Source organism: Hemicordylus capensis, chromosome 2, assembly GCF_027244095.1.
Source record: "Hemicordylus capensis ecotype Gifberg chromosome 2, rHemCap1.1.pri, whole genome shotgun sequence".
In the NCBI taxonomy this organism is placed as follows: Eukaryota; Metazoa; Chordata; class Lepidosauria; order Squamata; family Cordylidae; genus Hemicordylus; species Hemicordylus capensis.
The window spans coordinates 319,875,866-319,894,327 of NC_069658.1; the positions used below are offsets into that span (position 1 = coordinate 319,875,866).

Here is an 18,462-nt window from a genome sequence, read left to right on the forward strand (position 1 = left end):
TATTCTGCCCGCTTATGATACGGAACCTGACATACATAAATAAGATTTGAAGTGAGGGACAGATGTCAGGTTCCATACTGCAAGTAGACTAAAATATGCAGAGACAGATGTGTTTGTAAGATGTGCCCAATCTTGGCATATCGGAACAGACACTAGAAGTAGGACTTATGCTTGCTCTCAGGGTGGGTGGATGCTCATGCAACCAGAGGCTTGGATTGATGTGCAACTAATTATTGCATCCAGTCACAAATTATCCCCAATACAAGTGAGATGAACTAAAATTAGAGACAGGCAGGAGTGCCTGATTCTGCCCTGTAACAGGTCCAGCAGGCTTGGAATTTTCTTGCTGAATGTCCATGGACACAGATGTCTCTTGTGCTAATATAGTGTGATGATCTCCTCATACCATATTGCTGCAAGAGACATCTGTGAATGTATCGTGTGGCCTATAATGTCATTGAAGTCTTCCCTCCAGATTCTTGTGGGCCCTTGCTCCAGTTTGGTGCTGTTCTAACATGGGTATAACCCCAAATCTGCTCAGGAATTCTAGTTATTTAAGAAATCGCTAATGCTTTCCTCCTCCTGAGATAGATATCCGTGCACTCAGTGGAAGCCCCCCAAGCTTCCAAAGCACTGGTGCTCTTGTACAAAGTTGCAAATACTTTTGGAGCTCTCCTTGTGCTCCAGAGTCCAGAATGCTCTGTTGCAGCAGAAACAAGTCACAAATCCTCAGTGACACGTTTCCACTTTAGCAAAGCACTTCCAGAGTACAGGGAGAACTCCAGAAGTATTTGCAATAATGTGCAAGAGCACCTGCAGTTCAGAAAGATGGGGGTTATTGCTGCATGCACAGTGTTGTTAGAAGCATGCATGCAGCAGTAGTCAGGACGTCAACCACCGTCTAATGGTCTTAACCTCAGGATTATCTGACAACCACCACCACCAAGTTTTAATTATTATTTACCACAACTGTGCTTTGCAGTGGGCAAAAACTGGTATTCAGGGCATCACAGTCAACACAAGATCCCTGTAACAAAAACCAAGAACAGGAAATCTTACTTCATTTAAGAGTTTACTATATTCTCACAAATACACACACAAATATGAATGAGAGAGAGTTTTTTTTAGCTGTCTATACTGCCTAACGATTTATATATTAGGCAGTATAGACATTCAATAATTAATAAATAAATATTGCTTAATAGCCTCAAGGCAGTATACAGCATTAAAATACATAATAAGCAATAACATTTTTAAAAAAATTAAAAGAGTGTAACATGGAGTCTAAAATCACTATTCATGTCTTGCAGCATCTAAAAATATCACAAACTAGGTGACAAACCCCCCCCCATTTATTATCCAAAAGCCCAAGCAAAAGTACAGCCATAAGTTGTGTGTGAAAGGTTGGAAGCAGAGGGAGGAAGGAAATCTCCTTCACGAAATACAGACCCTGGATAAATGAGAAATGTCACATGCTCTCCTAAAACCATGCTCATTTGACAGTTATTCATTTAAACCAGATAACAAACCCATATAGCTTCCCTTTCACATTATCCCCAACTGCAAAACACTCAGGTTTCAGTTACAAAATGTCTTGCTCCATCTAGGGACAAGTCCTTGTGGGCTCAGCATTTGTGGGCTATCAGTATAAAATAATTATCACCATTCCTCAGCCACTTCCCACCACTTGGAGCAGCAAACATGCTTTTGGGAACCCCAGGTGGGGGATTAAGCACCTTTCACCTGTTTTCACTTCTACAGTACACATGTACATGCGCACGCACATACACTGTGTTTGCCACTAAAAGTACTGAAGTAAGTTCGGTGCAGTTACTTTCAGCCTTAAAGGTTATTATCAACCCAAATCATCTGAAAGCTTTGCAGTCTGGTATTCTGCATTTTATTCAGACCCCCTGCTCTGAATTGCTCCTCCAAGCCCAATTTAAGCTCTTGAATAACACTAAAATGAAAAGGGCTTGATGGGTTGACCAGGTCCATATAAGGAACAACTCAACCAAGCACCTACAGGTATTAGGCTGGCCACATTCCAGTAGAAATATAAGGGCTTATGCCCCTTTAAGGAGCATAGCGGGCAACACCCGACACAAAGCTACAATGATGGGGAAATACTACAACAGCTGAATATTTCTCTGCTCAAGAGTTTTTAAAGGGACAGATAGAACCCCTGACCCTACTATGAAAGCAATCTGTCTATGCTACTTCACAATCTCTCTATGCTGTTTGATATTCTGCATTCTAGCAAATGTCTTTGAAAGTCTACTTCCCTTTACAGATCCCTTACAAAGAGAACTTTCTAACAGGCTTTATTTTCAAATAAAGAAAATGCAGTTTTAAGGTGATATATCTGCTTGTGCAGCTGCTTTAACTAAAGCAGTGACTATGTCATATCCATGCCTAGAAGCCCTCTCTGCTTCTTCATCTAAGCTGTTAACAGGAAGCAGATGTTTCAAGCCAGGTGAGGAAACACAATCAGACCAACTGCCATTGGTTGTGTCAACAGGAAGAGACAACTCTCAGAGGAATTACAATATGAGCTGAATGGCTTTATGAGTCATGGATAATATGGATATAATTTGGAATGGAAAACACAGACACAACCAAAAATTCTACTTAGCCTCTGGTCAAAAGAAATTCCCTGGGGAAAACAGCTGACTTTATTGGAAAGCTGCATTGAAGAAATGCTTGCAGGATTATACTGGCCAGCAGCAAGCCATGGTCTAGTATTAGGGGATCAGTGAGAACCAACGGAGTTCATATTGTGAGGACACACAGTCAGTCTTTCCCCAGCAGCCTAAGATTTTCCTAGACCCAGAGCATATGAAAAAGTATGGCAGAGGGGAGAGAAAGAGAGAGAAGGAAGACTGAACAGACTCGACTTACTGCTACAACTTTGTACTGCTGTTCACTGCATCTGTGAGGCAGAATGGGGATTATTGATGGAGGAATGAAGATGCCATCCAAAGTATGAATGATACCATTTGATGCCAAAATATTCCTTTTGTTTATGGCAACTTCTGAGTCACCCAGAAAAATTCTTCCCTGCAGTAAAAGGGGGGGAAAAGTGTCTCTGGGTTGTGCTCACTGGAAGGAAATGGTGAAATAGAACCATTCAAGGCTGATTTTATCAAGCTTAAAACATCCACTTTTTATTTGAGGGAATCTTGGTGCCTAGTTAACTATTTGAAAGATATCTGCTTTAATGTCTCTACATTAAAGCTACATCAGAAACATTTATCTAAATTCCTCCCCCTGCCCAAAATGGACTAACATAGCTAGTTTCAACTTGTTGAACTACAGAATCAGGCACTTACATCCTCACCAACATGGACTGTCAGTATTTGATTTGCCATGGTCAGAATGTGTGGCATCATCATCAGTCTTTCTACTCGCACCTGGAAAATACAGAGCGCATTGAATTTTCACAATGAAGTCCTTAAATACTGAACCAAAGTTTTCTGATCATTAGTTATTTTTGTTCTGCCACCATAGTGCTTGGCTTTCTGGAATGGCATAGCCACTTCTGCTCCTCCCACTACTGTTTCTTAGGACGAAAGCAAGACAGGAAGAAGTTGCTGAGAGAAACAATGTACAGCCTTTAGTTAGGTGGCTAGCTAGCTCATTCTCTCTCTTGCTTCCTCCATGCTCCCCTCTTCCAGAAAGCACTAAACTTGGCTTTCTCTACTCTCAAAATGGAGCAGAGAAAGTGGACAAGTTTGTTGCTTGCTGGAAATGAGAGGTGAGGGAGAAAAAAGGTCAGCCTGCTACTACACTACAGCCAGTGCAGCAAGACAAAGAGAGGCCGCCGCCACCACCACTGCAAGAAAGCTCGATCCTCACTGCCCCGATCTACAAAACCAAACCGCAGCTGCAGGAGCAGAGATGTCTTGAAAGTTGAAGCCAGCTTGGCAGGAGAAAGAGGAATGGCACTGATGAGGGAGGGAAGTGTGGCCATCTCTGTACTCAAAGCCTAGTGCCCATGGTGGGTGCCAGAGTTGCCTAACTCCCAGACTGGCCCTGTCAGGGAGGGCAGCCAGGGAATCTTGCTACAAGTTTGTTCTGGGTTCAGAGAAATTGTGCTTGGGTATTCTGTCTGTTTCCAATTGCTCTTGCTGACCTTGTTCCCAGTAACTCTCCCTCTCGACACACAGGCTCTGGCAATTTATAGTCCCTGCTATCACACTCTGGTTGTCTTCTCCCTTAGTGTTCTCTTCTTCTTATGAAGTCAGCTCCAGAATTTCTTGCTTCTGGGCACGCTCATTAATGTCTGAAATCAAATACTGATAAATCTAAACTGTTCGCATTTTCCTGCCTCTGAGTGGACATTTTCTGCCCCAAAGTTGTTTTTCAGCAAACGTGTAACATGGGGCTTCATATCAAACTGGGGATGCGTGGGGTAAAAATACTTTTACTCAGAGGAAGAATTTTGGGCCAGTTTGGACAATACTTTGTCCCCTGGTCTGACTCCACACACAATAAGGACGTGTGTGTGTGTGTGCTGTGAATGTTCACATCCTTTCCACTACCAACACACCAGGGCACCATTTGTTAACCAAAGGTATGGGGTTCGGGGGACGGTTTGTCCAAACCATGCCTTTACAAACTAGGTGTGCTAGTTTAAATTAGTATTTGTAGCACATATAGAGGAGTGGTTGAGACAAACTGTCCCCACATGCAGCTAGGGAAAAGCACTGTGTGATGGGAGTGGGGAAAGACATGTGTGTTTACAGCACAAATATATTCTTAATGCATGTGGGTCAGAGCAGGGGAGGACGTATCATCCCAGCTGACTCCATAATAGCTGTCAAATCACTCATTGGCACATTACTTATAAATAGAGCTCTGATATGTACATATATAGTGCATGGATGCTTTTGGAAGGGAAATGGCTGGGAGAGGAGTGAGCGAGCATTTATCAGGCATTTCAAAATCACTATACAATAAGTACCTATTCTTTAAAAATGGCTTGAATGCTTTAAAATCTTTATGAAACACCTGCAGGTGTTCAGCTGAAAGGCAGTTCTAACTCTTAAAAACAAAACTCACATACTGTGACTAAATGCAAATTGTTGGAGATGGAGTTCCAGTGCATCAACCTTTTGCACCGACAATCCTAATGACCACTAGGGCCACTGGGGGTAGAGGTAGCTAGTGAGGGTCTCCTTACCTGTCCCTGCTTGCCTCTACTCTATGAACCCTGCCTTGACTCCTCGGGTACTTCCTGTGCTGAGTCAGTCCTTTTCCTTTCCTCTTAGAGAGTAGATGGAAGCATCTCTCTTACCCTATTCATTATGTAGCTGATAGTTAGGATAGGTCTTTCCTATCTCAAATGTAAAGTTGTAAAGTTGTGCCATCGAGTCGGTGTTGACTCCTGGCAACCACAGAGCCCTGTGGTTGTCATTGGTAGAATACGGGAGGGATTTACCATTGCCATCTCCCGCACAGTATGAGATGATGCCTTTCAGCATCTTCCTATGTCACTGCTGCCCAATACAGGTGTTTCCCATTGTCTGGGAAACATACAAGCAGGGATTTGAACCACAGCAACCTCTTGTTCCCTAGGCAAGTTACTTCCCCGTTGCACCATTAGGTGGCTTAACCAATAAACCTACTTAGTTAGATTGTACAACCATCTCCATGCATGTTCTCAAGATAACTGCAACAACTAAACTCAGCACTCTACTCTGTAATTGGAGTGGGCTGGGCAGCTTCTCTTTTTGGTGCTTTGCTAAATAATTAGAAACCCCAACACAAACAGCCTTAACAAATTCCTAACCATATAGAGCCAAATTATAGTTAATGTTTAGCTAAAAACTAAGGCCTAGGTCATACAAGCAGCAAATGAGGCAGCAAAACCATTCCTAGGCTGCACTGCTTCATTATCAGGTAAGGAATTGCATAGTTGAATAAACCCCATTCAGGTATTTTTAAAAAGAAACATATTCACCATTACAGCAGCTGTAAGCAGGTAGGAAGTCCTGCCTCACACAAGGAAGTCCCGCCTCTCACAAGGAAGATATGCCTCCCAGCTAGGAAGTCCCTCATTCCTGCCATTTCACCCTCAATGATCACAGTGTGTGAAGGGGGAAGCACCGCAACCATGATGCCTGGCGTGGTGTCCATGATCAGAAGCCTGGAGTGATCCAGGTTTTTGATCATGGAAGCCCCAGCCATTGTGGTTGTGGTGCTTCTCCCTTCACATTAACAGCTCTGTAATCATGAAGGGTGGTTCAGGTGGAGGGGGTGAGTGACAGCATGGGGCTTGCTATCTGCTTGCATCTGCTGTAACCGAGAGCACGGTTTAAGATCTGAATGGGCCTTATGTTCCTCTATGAACAGAATTAACTGAATATACAGAAAAAGCAGATCAGGGAGAAATATAGGCTAGAACTCTTCTTCCGACATTTCCTTTTCTATGACTATAGGGTTTCAAAGGTCAGTCATGAAATCCTTCCCTTGTTCCCCTCAGTATGAAGTGGTACAGCCCTCACTTTCTGTATAAACTATGCCAAGATCTCTCAAAGCAAATGTGTTATTATGTATGTTTTTAGCCTACTTTCCTTAAGAAAAGTAAGCTTATCAGATCACCCCATTTGGCACAGTTGTAGGGGACATACAGAGACACCTCAACAGCATAGTTTGTGATGATGTCATCCACCTCGATTTAAGATTGTGGTCGTGTAAACTTTTGAGGTATAAGTGGGCTAATTTGTGAACCTCTTAACTGATATGAACCAAAGTTGGAAGAGTTTGTAGAGAATGACACAAAGGGACACCTCTATGGCATAGTTTGTGATGATGTCAACCACCACAATTCAAGATGGCTGACATGTAAACTGCCGTAAGCCATTATGGAAGGGTGGTATATAAATTGAATGAATGAATGAATAATGTCTGAGGCAGAAGTTGGCTAACTTGTGAAGATGGTAATTATCAATTCTTCACACTGAAAGGGGAAGTCAAGTGACACTAGCATCATAAATATTGGGAAATAGTTATAATTTGGATACACTTGAGTTTCACTTCCCCTAATTTCTAACTGGAAAAAACAAAGCCAATAACTAAGCATGTTGTTAGCCTGCTTTCCTTAAGGAAAGTAAGTTTATGAGATCACCCAGCATTGTGTGTGGGTGTGTATCAACTTCACAATACCTGAACCAATATGAACCAAATTGGGTACAGTTGTAGGGACAAATAGGGACACCTTAATGGCATAGTTTGTGATGATGTCATCCACCCCAATTCAAGATGGCAAACCTGTGAATGTTTAGGGCTGAAGTGGGCTAACTTGTGAGAATGGTAATTGTCAATTAAGATTATAGTGAAAGGAAAGTAGGCAGATTAGCTCTTACCAGAATTTTGATTTCTAGTGTGTAATTACAAATTCTCATATCAGGCTCTGGAAGCAGATAGATATTAGCTAGATCTGTCCATCATCTCCAAAATCTGATAGCTCAGAAGCTTGGGTACTTATCAAGTGGTTAGTCGGGTTTTGGTTACACTGGCTTTCAGGGAACAACTGGGTTACTTAACAGCCAATCTGCACCCAATACTCAGCTTGGATGCCTGCAATCAAACTTGTGGGAGACTGGTAGGTGGCAGGTTTCTGAAGGGCTGACTATGTTTTGCAACTAGCTTTATGATTTGAATTTAAGAGTAAGGCAGTAGCTCACACTTCTTGGTGGACCTAAAAGGCAAGTTTAACAAGATGTTCTGGTAAGAACTAATCTGCCTTTCACTTTCTCTACAGCTAGACTAAATTTGGTCCAGATCGGTTAGACACTTGCACCTCAAGACATGCACACATCCATCATCTTGAACTGGGGTGGATGACATCATCACAAGCAATGCTGTTGAGGTGTCCCTTTGTGTCACTCAGTACAACTGCACCAAATTTGGTCCAAATTGGCTAGGTGGTCCACAACTTGCTCCTCAAATGTTCATGCGCCTGCCATCTTGAATTAGGGTGGATCACATCATCACAAACTACACCTTTGAGCCATCCCTGTGTGTCCCTATGGCTTTAGAAATTTGGTTCAAATCGGTTAGGCAGTTCATAAGTAAGCCCAGTTACACCTCAAACGTTCATGCATCCACCATCTTGAATAGGGTGGATGACATTATCACAAACTATGGTGTTGAGATGTCCCTATGTGTCACTCACTACAGCTGTAGCAAATTTGGTTCAAATCAGTTAGAGGGTCCACAAGTTAGCCCACTTGTGCATCAAATATTCACACGTCTGCCACCTTGAATTGGGGTGGATGACATCATCACAAACGACACCACTGAGGTGTCCCTACAACTGTACCAAATTTGATTCACATTGGTCCAGGCATTGTGAGGTTGATAGGGGGACACACATGGATGGACGCGCGCGCACGCACACACACACACACAGAGAATGCCGGCTGATCTCATAAGCTTACTTTCCTTAAGGAAAGTAGGGTAAAAATATTTATTTTAAAATATATAAAGCCCCCCCCCCCATATATACACACATATATATACCCTTTTATATAAAGGGTCGCTTTAAATGGAAGCTGCAGAACACAATTTCCAATGTGGGTGAGGTGCTCCCTTCATAGCAAAGAGGAAGTGGTGGAGCCTGTTCCCTGCTCCCACAGTCAAAAGGTAAAGGAGGGGGAAGAGAAGGAGCAGAGGGCAGGGGTCCGACAGGGCCAGCAGAAATGTCTGGTTCCAACAGAAATGTCCAATCTGACAGGCACAACATGGCAGTTTGGAGAGGTCAACATAGCCCCCTCCCATCACTGCCACTGCTAGACTGGGTTGGAATTTTACATTACAGGCCATGCACAGACCTCCCATCCTACTATTTATCCATCTGAATAGTCTTGACAAGACAGGGATTTCTTGCTAACGTGGCCCAATGAACCCAAAAGGATGGGAAAGGAAGGAATTTTACTGCTCACCGCTGCTGATGTGTAGATATGGTGTTTCACAAGTTCCTGGAGCTTGCTTATTCCCTAGAGCAGGAAAAGGCAATTAACAAACTTTCCCTAGTCACTTTACCTACCAATAGCATGTAAATACCCAATCCTTGTGCATACAAATCATGATTCAAACAACGCATTTAGAAATCAGTTTCTTTCCAGTATAGCAAACAAAGAACAACTTAGTTTGTATAGATATGCCAGGAATAGCTTAGCATCCTAAATATTTCAAAGGTTGCATAAAAGGAAACTGAAATGTTGCACATTTAGCAGATTTTTATGAATGCTCCAAGTAAACATTCTTATACTTGAGTTTTTGCAAAATCAAAATATTTGGCAGGACTAGGGTAGCAAAGGATAAGGAAGGAAGACAGATGTGGTCCAGAAAGGGCAAAAGGATGTTAAGAGCGCAAACCAGGAGCTAAGCAAATGTATTGGACAAAGAAGATTTATTCTTTGACCCCTAAAGATCCTGACTGGACTCTTAAAAACCTTCCTGCATAACAGATGTGTGTTGGAAAGAACCTGGCTTTTTTGTCCCATTTTTCTTTTAAATCCAGAAGGCCATATGCAGATTCTGTGCTTCATGGCACAAAAGTGGCTGCATGGCATATGAGCAGCGGTACTGCTACGTAGGTTGGACAGTTGGACAGGGAATGAAATATGGTTTTCAATATGTTCCTGCCCTAAGGGCCACTTCACATCTTAACAAAATTCCTTCCTTGATAACAATATATGATTGCCTAGCCAGACTGTATGTAGCAAAAAAAGAAACAAAAATCCATGCATTTAAGCATGAGTGCCCCAGGTCCCAAGTTCTCTCTTTGTGGCCCTGAATCTACATGTGGAGTTGCATATTCATTCCTAAAGAGGAGAGATTTTGTAGTGTGCGAAAGGCCTAGTCATTCTAGAACTACTCCATTTTGATTTTGATTTTGCAGTTTTCCTAAAAAGCATCTAACTGAGCAAAGAGGCACCTTTGAAAAGTGGTGATTCTCTTTATTGAGCAGGAGGAGAGCAACTGGCCCTATCCCTCCCCAGCACAGCACCCCTCCAGTGGCTGTTGCTGGTGACTATCTTATGTTTCTTTTTAGATTGAATGCCCTTTGGAGACAGACAGACATTTTGTTTGTTTATATCTATGTAAACTGCTTTGGGAACTTGTATTGAAAAGTGGCATATAAATATTTGTTGTATTCATATTCGTAACTTGGCAGAACAATAGATTAAACGGGCCATCCATGCAGAGGCGTAACTATAGGGGGGGCAGGGGGGGCACGTGCCCCGGGCGCCATCTTTTCTGGTCACGTGGGGGGCGCCACCATGACAAAAAATATTTTTTATTACTTTTTATTTTTTGTTAATACAAATGTTTCCTGCTCAGTGCAGCAGCGCTGCAGCAGTCAAGGGAGCGTGTCAGCGCCCCCTCCCCCACAAGCGGTCCCTTCTGCGCTGCCCACGCCCCCCCCCATTGCTTTGCTGGCGCCTGGTGGCCAGTCAGTGGCCTGGCTTGGCGGCGTCGGCGGGCGCTTGTGAGGAAAAACCTAAGTATAATGTAGTATGTTGTGGCACGGGGGGGGGGGGCGCGGGGGGGCGCCATTTCAGTGCTTGCCCCGGGCGCCGTTTTCCCTAGTTACGCCTCTGCATCCATGAGTCTCATTATGGTGGCAACTCAAAAGTAACTACATTCTTTCAACAAAAGTAGTGAAGATGGTCTCACCTCTGTGAAGAGATAAATAAGCCTTCCATCTCTTAATTTTTCAACAGCTTCGTTACTTGGTACAAATACAGTGAAAGGTCCAGGGCCATCCAGAATTGAAGGCAGACCACAGTTCTGCAAATAATAAGCACCACCAGCGTAGATCAATCGATAATCTTAAAGACCTCTGGGTTAGCAATTTAAAACATTTTAATTCTACATTCTGATACAATGCTTAATCATAAAAACTAAACAGTTTATGATCATTCCCTCCAGTATTTTGCTAGATGTAAAAATGCATATATAAATTATAACCTAGATCTTAATCCAAATAAAGTCAGTCAGAGTTAAGTTCCACTGAAATAAACAGTACAAGTAATTAACTTAATTCCTGTAGGTTTCATTCTGGCCTTGTGCAGCTAACTTTAGTTGGATCAAAGTCAACGAGCCCTTTCTACTACTAAAGGTAATGTGTGCTGTTGAGTCGGTGTCGACTCCTGGTGACCACAGAGCCCAGTGGTTGTCTTTGGTAGAATACAGGAGGGGTTTACCATTGCCTCCTCCCACGCAGTATGAGATGATGCCTTTCAGCATCTTCCTATATCGCTGCTGCCCGATATAGGTACGAGCGGGGATTCGAACCGGCAACCTCATGCTTGTTAGGCAAGTCATTTCCTGCTGCACCATTAGGTGGCTTCTACTATTAGTATTACTACTACTACTACTACTACTACTACTACTACTACTTCTCACAATCCCATGAGTGAGCTTGAGGGTGGGCGGCAGGGAAGGCTGCAGGAGCTTAACTTAGGGAGCAGCTAGCACTTGCACATGAGCAGCTAGCCCGAGTTAAGGGTGCAAGCATGCCCTTAACCTCAGCTAATTGTCAGGCTTCTTTGGCAGGTTTGCCGGCACCTCTGGGATCCGTCCCTAGCCCAGGTTAGGCTGCACATGAAAACAGCCTCAATGCATCTCCAAATATCTGAATGTGTAGATACATTTAGATGTTCAGAGACATGTTCAATAGGTTTTGCCAATAAAGAATTGATAGAATAGTCAATTGAAGAGAGAAAAATATATGACAATATTTCAGAAGCTCCCATACATAGGAACTGAACAGCTCTGAAGAACATTAAGGTGGAGTTTTGTCTCTTTGGGTTACAACAGAAACCCTAACTCGAGCAGAAAACCAACTGGAGAGAAGTTATTATGACCTGGTGGCTATTCATGTTTGTGGTCAATATGAATAAAGTGTGTGGCCCATACAGTCATGTGCATATATTATTCCTGTGTATTCCAATAATACACTCATGTCAGGTAGCTTTGATGGCCATTTTGCTCCAACGAGACAATAAATAAAGTGTATTGGGATCAGTGAGATCAAACCAACAGGAAACAATAAGATCCCCCACCAAACTATGTACTAACCATGTGAATATTCACTCAAAGAACCAAGTTCTTGTCAGATGAGTAGCATTGTACCTGACCAGAACTTGGTTCTTTGAGTGAATATTCCAGAAGTCGTAGAGGTAGCTGTAAAGACAAAGATTGGACTTTGGAGCATGTGAATTAGTGTTACTTTGTTAAGACCAATTTTCACTTGAGAAAGACCTAATTCAAAACAGAGGACACTGGGTCCCATCGTGGATGTGTGGATGTATTTGTTTACATATTACATGAGTCTCCACACTAGGGACTTCATTATTCCTTTTATTTGATATATTTGTTTCATTGATATCATTCCCAATAGTTTTGTCTTGTCTTAGATTGCATATATTTTCTATTCTAGATCAACGCTGGATTAAGTTGTTGCTTGCTTTTCATCACACTGATGGGGGATCTTATTGTTTCTTGTTCATTTTGCTCCAACCTCATGGTGGAAGGCCACACGGTCTTTGTAAAGCAAGTCACTGATCTTAGCCAAAATACTTCTGTGAAATCTCTCTGTCTCTATTAAACTATATATACACCCCTCAGAAATATTTTGTGAAATATCTGTTACCAAAAAAATCTGGTGGCTAAAAATATGTAGTGAAATTTTGAGGGCTTTTTTTTTTTAAGAGACGCTTTGTTTCATTTTCATCTAGCGATATTCTTCTAGAAAAACACACACACACTTTAAAAGCCTTCTAGAGAAAGATCTCAAAAATAGCACTGTACAAAGGGGGGGAAAAGATCAAATCCCAATGCCTGGGAAAAGGCTCCTAAGAGAATGTTGCAACAGTAGCTCAGTATTCTACTAGCCAGATCAGGCAGGGCCACCATCAGAGGTTAGACAATTTGAGCCCTGGCCGAGGGCCCACAGCTGGCTCCCAAGGTAACAGGACAATATGGTGGTGCTGGGAGGAAGAGCTGGGCTACAAGTCTCTTATACTACTTTCTTCCACATACCTAGAAATGTGAAGGCATGGGGAAAATTGGGGGGTGGGGGCAGGATTTTTTGTTTCTTGGGGGAAGTGGTTTTCCCCAAGGCCTCTCTACACATGCCTTCCCACACAGAAATGAATAAGTTCCATTTGCAAATGGTGAGCACGTTGTAGAAGGCAGCAGCAGCATGACAGACTTGTGGTGGCATGCAAGACTCAAGGCAGGATGGTTTCCTTTCACTCTCACCAACCCTCCGCAAAGGGGCTTCCGTCCATTGTCCCCTGAGCTAGCAAATTAGCTTTTCTCCCCGCGCTGTGTTGTGAAAGATGAGAAGTTGCCATCAAGAGACTTGGCATTAGCTTCTCTCTTCCGTCTCAGAGAATGGGGAAGAATTTGGCAGCGCCTCCTTCTCCCGCCCTTCAAGGGTGAAGAACAGCAGCTGCCACCACCTCACATCCCACCACCACCCTCATTTGCCAAGAAGAAGTTGGGAGAGGGACACCATACTTTCAGCTCACTGTCAACCCCACCTGCCACATTCAAGTAAATTGGGGCAAGGGGCAGAGTGTCCCAAGGAGACAGGATGCCATAAGGGGCTCAATATAGGGCTCTTCCCTGCGGCCCCTAGAAACTTGGCACCAGCCAAACCCAGGGAGGGGGAAAAAACTTACTTCCAATATAGTTTCAAATCGGCTGGCAATCTCCAGTGAAGCAATTATCTCCCCAATTGTTTTCTAAAGGGGGTGGGGGGAGAGAGAGAATAAGCAGATAATGCTATACAACAGAACATAAAAATTTGCAGTTGTATAAATTGGCATATACAAATGAATAGACTCTCCTTATTTGTTCAGTGATTTAATAACTTATTTCATACACTAGTTCTTTGGATTTCAAGTATTGGTTATTTTATTCATTCATTTAAAAACATCTATTTCCTCTTTTTAATTTTTTTTTTAAAATCAAGATAGCTTCCAAGTTACATGCACAAAGCATAATAAAGTCCGCCAGAGAAAGAAATGCAGACAGAACGAACACATCCCATCATATACTTTAAATGAGGGCTGGATCAAATTCCTTCTCCATTTGTACTATGTTTTTGTCATCACTGCTTTCATGGTGCACAAAGTGCACCCTGTTTCAAGAGTGGGGACTTATCTAAGGGTCATGGCGGTATATTTTTGTTTCTCAAACTAGCGCCTTCTTACATTATTAAACTAGGCCATCTTTGGGCAGTGGCAGGCACAGTGGTGCTTTAACACCAGTGTGCCTGCTGCTGCTTAGGTAAAACCCTCTCACTTCCTTTTGAGTGTCAAGAAAAATTTGTGGTCCGTGCCCCCTCCCCACAAATAAGAGGGGTTTCTAAACCCTACTAACTCCCCTCCCCATTGCCAGAATATTGACAAACTGGGGTGATGTCAAAAACTTCACTCATAGCCCCAACAAACATAGTATGCCAACAACATGGCATCCACATATTTGGATTCACATTTAGGCAAAATGAAGTTTTAGTGTTGTGTTGTTAAATAAGCAAGATTTAAAAGAAAATAGATACCAGCACTCTAACCTTTAAATGCTGTCGATCTCACCTATGCTTCATACAATGTGAGCTTGGAATCCCTAAGGGGATTCATCAAGACTAACATTAGGTGCTCCATTCCAAACCCATATATATATATATATATATATATATATATATAGATAGATAGATAGATAGATAGATAGATATAGATATAGATATAGATATAGATATAGATATAGATATAGATATAGATAGATATATATTTATCCAGTGGGGTGGGATGTGAGGTGAGGGGTGGGGGAGAAAAAGATATCAATTTCCCTAGGCAGAGTGCCAATGATTGAAACTGGGTTGAGGGCAGAATTATACTGTCAGTTTTTTGTTATTTTTATTGTTACTATTTGCTTCTAAGTATATCTCATGCCTCAAGCTACTCATGGGTATTTAGAAACTTCAATCTTCTTGGTGCAGTAGATAGCATGTCATTCTCATAATCTGAGGGTCTTGAGTTCAGTCTTCGAGAGGGTAGTTGGCCTCAGTGTTCCCTCTGACATGGATTCCCAGATGTTGTTGACTACAGCTCCCAGAATCCCCAGCTACAATGGCTTTCACTTAGGCACCATGGGAGTTGTAGTCTACAACATCTGGGAATTCCTGTTAGAGGGAATACTGGTTGGCCTGCACCCTCTTTAGGGGAAGGAACCATTGCTCATGACAGAGCACATGCTTTGCAGCCAGAAAGCCCTAGATTTGATCACTGGCATCTCCAGACAGGGCTGGAAAGGCTCGCTTCTGAAACCTTGGAGAGCCGCTACCAGTTAGAGAAGACAATACTGAGTTAGACAGGCCAATAATTTGAGTCAATATAAGACAGTGTCATATGATTGTATATGTTCATATGTAAGCAGTTTGGGGTTTCAATGGAGAGATCTGTTAACAGAGGAGTTCCCAGAACTATTCTGCAACAGAAGGGTGATCATGGCCAATGTCTGGAAGATACTCTGTTGAAGTATTCACTCTCATACCCTGCCCTGCTTCCCTTCTCTAGAACAAAAAAGAACACTCAACGTACCTGAGAGTTTCCGAGGTCTTCCAAGGTAGTTCCCCCCCTTAAATTGCCGACAATATGTATAATGCCATTAGAAGCTGGCAGGTTTGATTGGGTGATAAACGCATTTTGTGGGTCATCTGAAAACTTGAAGGAGCGGCTGGCTAACTGAGAAAATAACACAAGATTGTTCTGTGGTTAAAATTTCAATTTAGTCGAAACCCAGCTAATTCACACATTGGGACACTTGAGCTTATTAGCAGAGGCTATCTTGGGTTTTTTTGCACACTAGGACATGGACCATGGCTCCATGTAAACATAATGAAAAGTTTGCTGCCCTAAAAATATTTGTTTATTATTTATTTATTCAGTTTGTATACTGCCCAACTGTACAATGCCCTTGGGCCAGTTTTCAATCAAAAGAAGTTGACACTAAAACAATGATATAATAAACACTTATGACAAAACAATGACAAAAGCAACACTAAAACAATGATATAAATTGAAAAAATATGCACTAGAACCACCAATGGGGGAAAAAAACAAAACACTAAGATCCAGTATGAGCAGCAGATTACACATTGCATATTTTTTGGAACAGAGACTCTAGCCTGGTGCCTAAATGTATTCAAAAAGGACACTATAAAAACTTAATGTAAAATGAGCCATTGGGAGAAAATGCAGAATGGAGGACACTGTTGAATTGTACCAATTATTTATTTTAATACATTTATATGTTGGCACTCAAAAAATTATTGTGACAGTTTACAATAAAACAATACAGATAGTGGCCAAATGTGCATGTAACGTTAAACCAGAGATTGACGAACCCACGGTTTAAATTTTAAACCGTAAATCGCATTGCAGATGTTCATCCAACCACCATTCGGCAGCCTCTGGTTTCAGGGCAGGGTGGCCCCTCCCTGCTCTTGGCCACTGAGGCCGTATCCTAGCAAGCTCCATAGCCAGCACGTGGCCAAGATCTTGAAGAGGGCATGCAGAGTGCGATTGTGCCTTTTTGGAATGGTCTGTCCGCCCTCGGCATGGAAAAGGCATTTAAATCCCTTTAAATGCTATGCCCTGCCATGCCAGTGCTTCTTCTGAGAGCAATTGCACCACCCGTGTGTCTTGGGGGGGGGCACACTATTTCCTGTTACTCAGGAAAGGGAAGGGAACATGATGACTTCCTAGGAGGGGATATGTATATGAAGGAGAGCATAGGACCCAGTGGAGTCAGTCCTACTGTGACCTTGAATACTCTTGCCAGGGCTCACCCCAGCAAAGCAGTCCTTACAGACCGAACAACACTCCGGCTTCATTGGCATCTTGCTCCTGGTGGCCTAGCACTCTTGTGAGAGGGCCAGTCTAATAATGATGGGGACCATTGGGACAAGCACCCTAAAGACTTCTGCCGGACTGCATGCTCATGAGTTGAGCTAATGCAACAAAGGGAGCTCCACGTGTGGGGTCACCACTCTCTCTGGTTAAAGATATAACTTTTGCACTGCAACACCTCCTCCCATGGGAAGCCTTGCACAGACCCAAAGGAGATTGTGATGATCCATGTGTCAAAGACTGGCCACATGTGCAGACAGGGGGAACACCGGGTGCAGTGATGGATCTTTACTCCCTTTCAAAATTTGCGGGTGTGGGTTGTCATTGCACTTTATGAAGATCTGCCACCATGGGGAACCGCAGGAGAGGGGCCCCCCAATTTTCAGCAACCCCAGGAAAGTTGGGTCACCGTTTGGGGGCACAAGCAATGGTGTCCATGTCCACATGGGTGGACAGGCTGATGGAGGGAATGCTGTGACAGCTACTTAGTGGAAGTCACCAAGATAGGGAGAGTAGTTGCCAGAGTAACCTTCCCTGTGACTTTCTTGCATAGAGCAACCTGGATCAATATAGAGCTTCCATGGCCTAGCACTCTTTTGAGAGAGCTGTACAAGGGAGAAGGGTTTTTTTTGTCATCACACATTATTAGAGATTCTGCCCAACACCCCAGTCCCCACAGACAGTTCTCATGAGCTGCAAGGGGGTGTCTCATAGGAGAACGAGTCCCAGCCTCAGAAAGATCCACCCTGCTCCACACTGCATGGCGTTTCAAAAACTGGATTGCAGTTTCAAAAACCTCACAGAACCACAGTCATGATGCCACATTCAGATGTAACGCTTTGGTGGCCAAACCTCATATTTTGGTGGTGAACCTTACTGCAATTTGAAGGTTCAAACTGAAGTTTGTTTCCAGCTCAAAACCACAATTGCATGAATTCAAACATAAGGGATTTCCAACTTCTGCCCCACTTAACTCCGGTTTCACGTTATGTCCAAATCTGGCCAATTAAAATTAAAACTGTTGAAACTATTAACAATTTAAACAATTAAAATTTTCAGCTAAAAGCCTGCTGGAAATGACATGCTTTTAAGGTCTTCTTAAAGGCCATAAACAATGTTTACCATATAATATTATATGGAGCTGTAGATTTCTTTAATAATAGATGTGTGAATTGTGCCTTAGCACAGTGGTTCCAAACCTGGGTTAATCCTGATGTTACTGGGGCCTGGGTTCTTTGAACCCATCTGCTCATTTATAGCAACACCCCTGCTCCCTCCTCCATGTTACAGTCCCAGTCGCTCCCACCCAAGACTGGAAGGTGGACAGGGCCAAACTGTGCATTTAATGTAACATGTAGTTTTGCCCTTAAAGTTCTTCCCTCCCCACCAGTGTCCTCGGATAACTCGTTCTGGTTCTGATTTGTAATAGGAAAGGCAAGCATTTCCAAGGCAAATGTTTTACAGACAAAGAGAAAAACTATCCTTGAAAAGTGCAGCTTTAGTTTTAGCCTTCAGACACTGA

The 18,462-nt window shown here is 42.8% G+C and overlaps 1 protein-coding gene across 1 annotated transcript in view; it reads right to left on the minus strand.

Annotated features, from left to right (window-relative positions):
• STAB1 (stabilin 1) overlaps nucleotides 1-18,462 on the minus strand; it is a 165,357-nt gene that overhangs the window by 101,173 nt on the left and 45,722 nt on the right. The window contains exons 13-19 of the mRNA XM_053300133.1: nucleotides 15,630-15,773; nucleotides 13,710-13,772; nucleotides 10,693-10,806; nucleotides 8,952-9,005; nucleotides 3,333-3,413; nucleotides 2,902-3,060; nucleotides 965-1,027 (exon numbers count right to left, since the gene is read on the minus strand). Of these exons, the coding sequence (XP_053156108.1) occupies nucleotides 965-1,027; nucleotides 2,902-3,060; nucleotides 3,333-3,413; nucleotides 8,952-9,005; nucleotides 10,693-10,806; nucleotides 13,710-13,772; nucleotides 15,630-15,773 (678 nt within the window). The remainder of the gene's footprint in view (nucleotides 1-964; nucleotides 1,028-2,901; nucleotides 3,061-3,332; nucleotides 3,414-8,951; nucleotides 9,006-10,692; nucleotides 10,807-13,709; nucleotides 13,773-15,629; nucleotides 15,774-18,462) is intronic.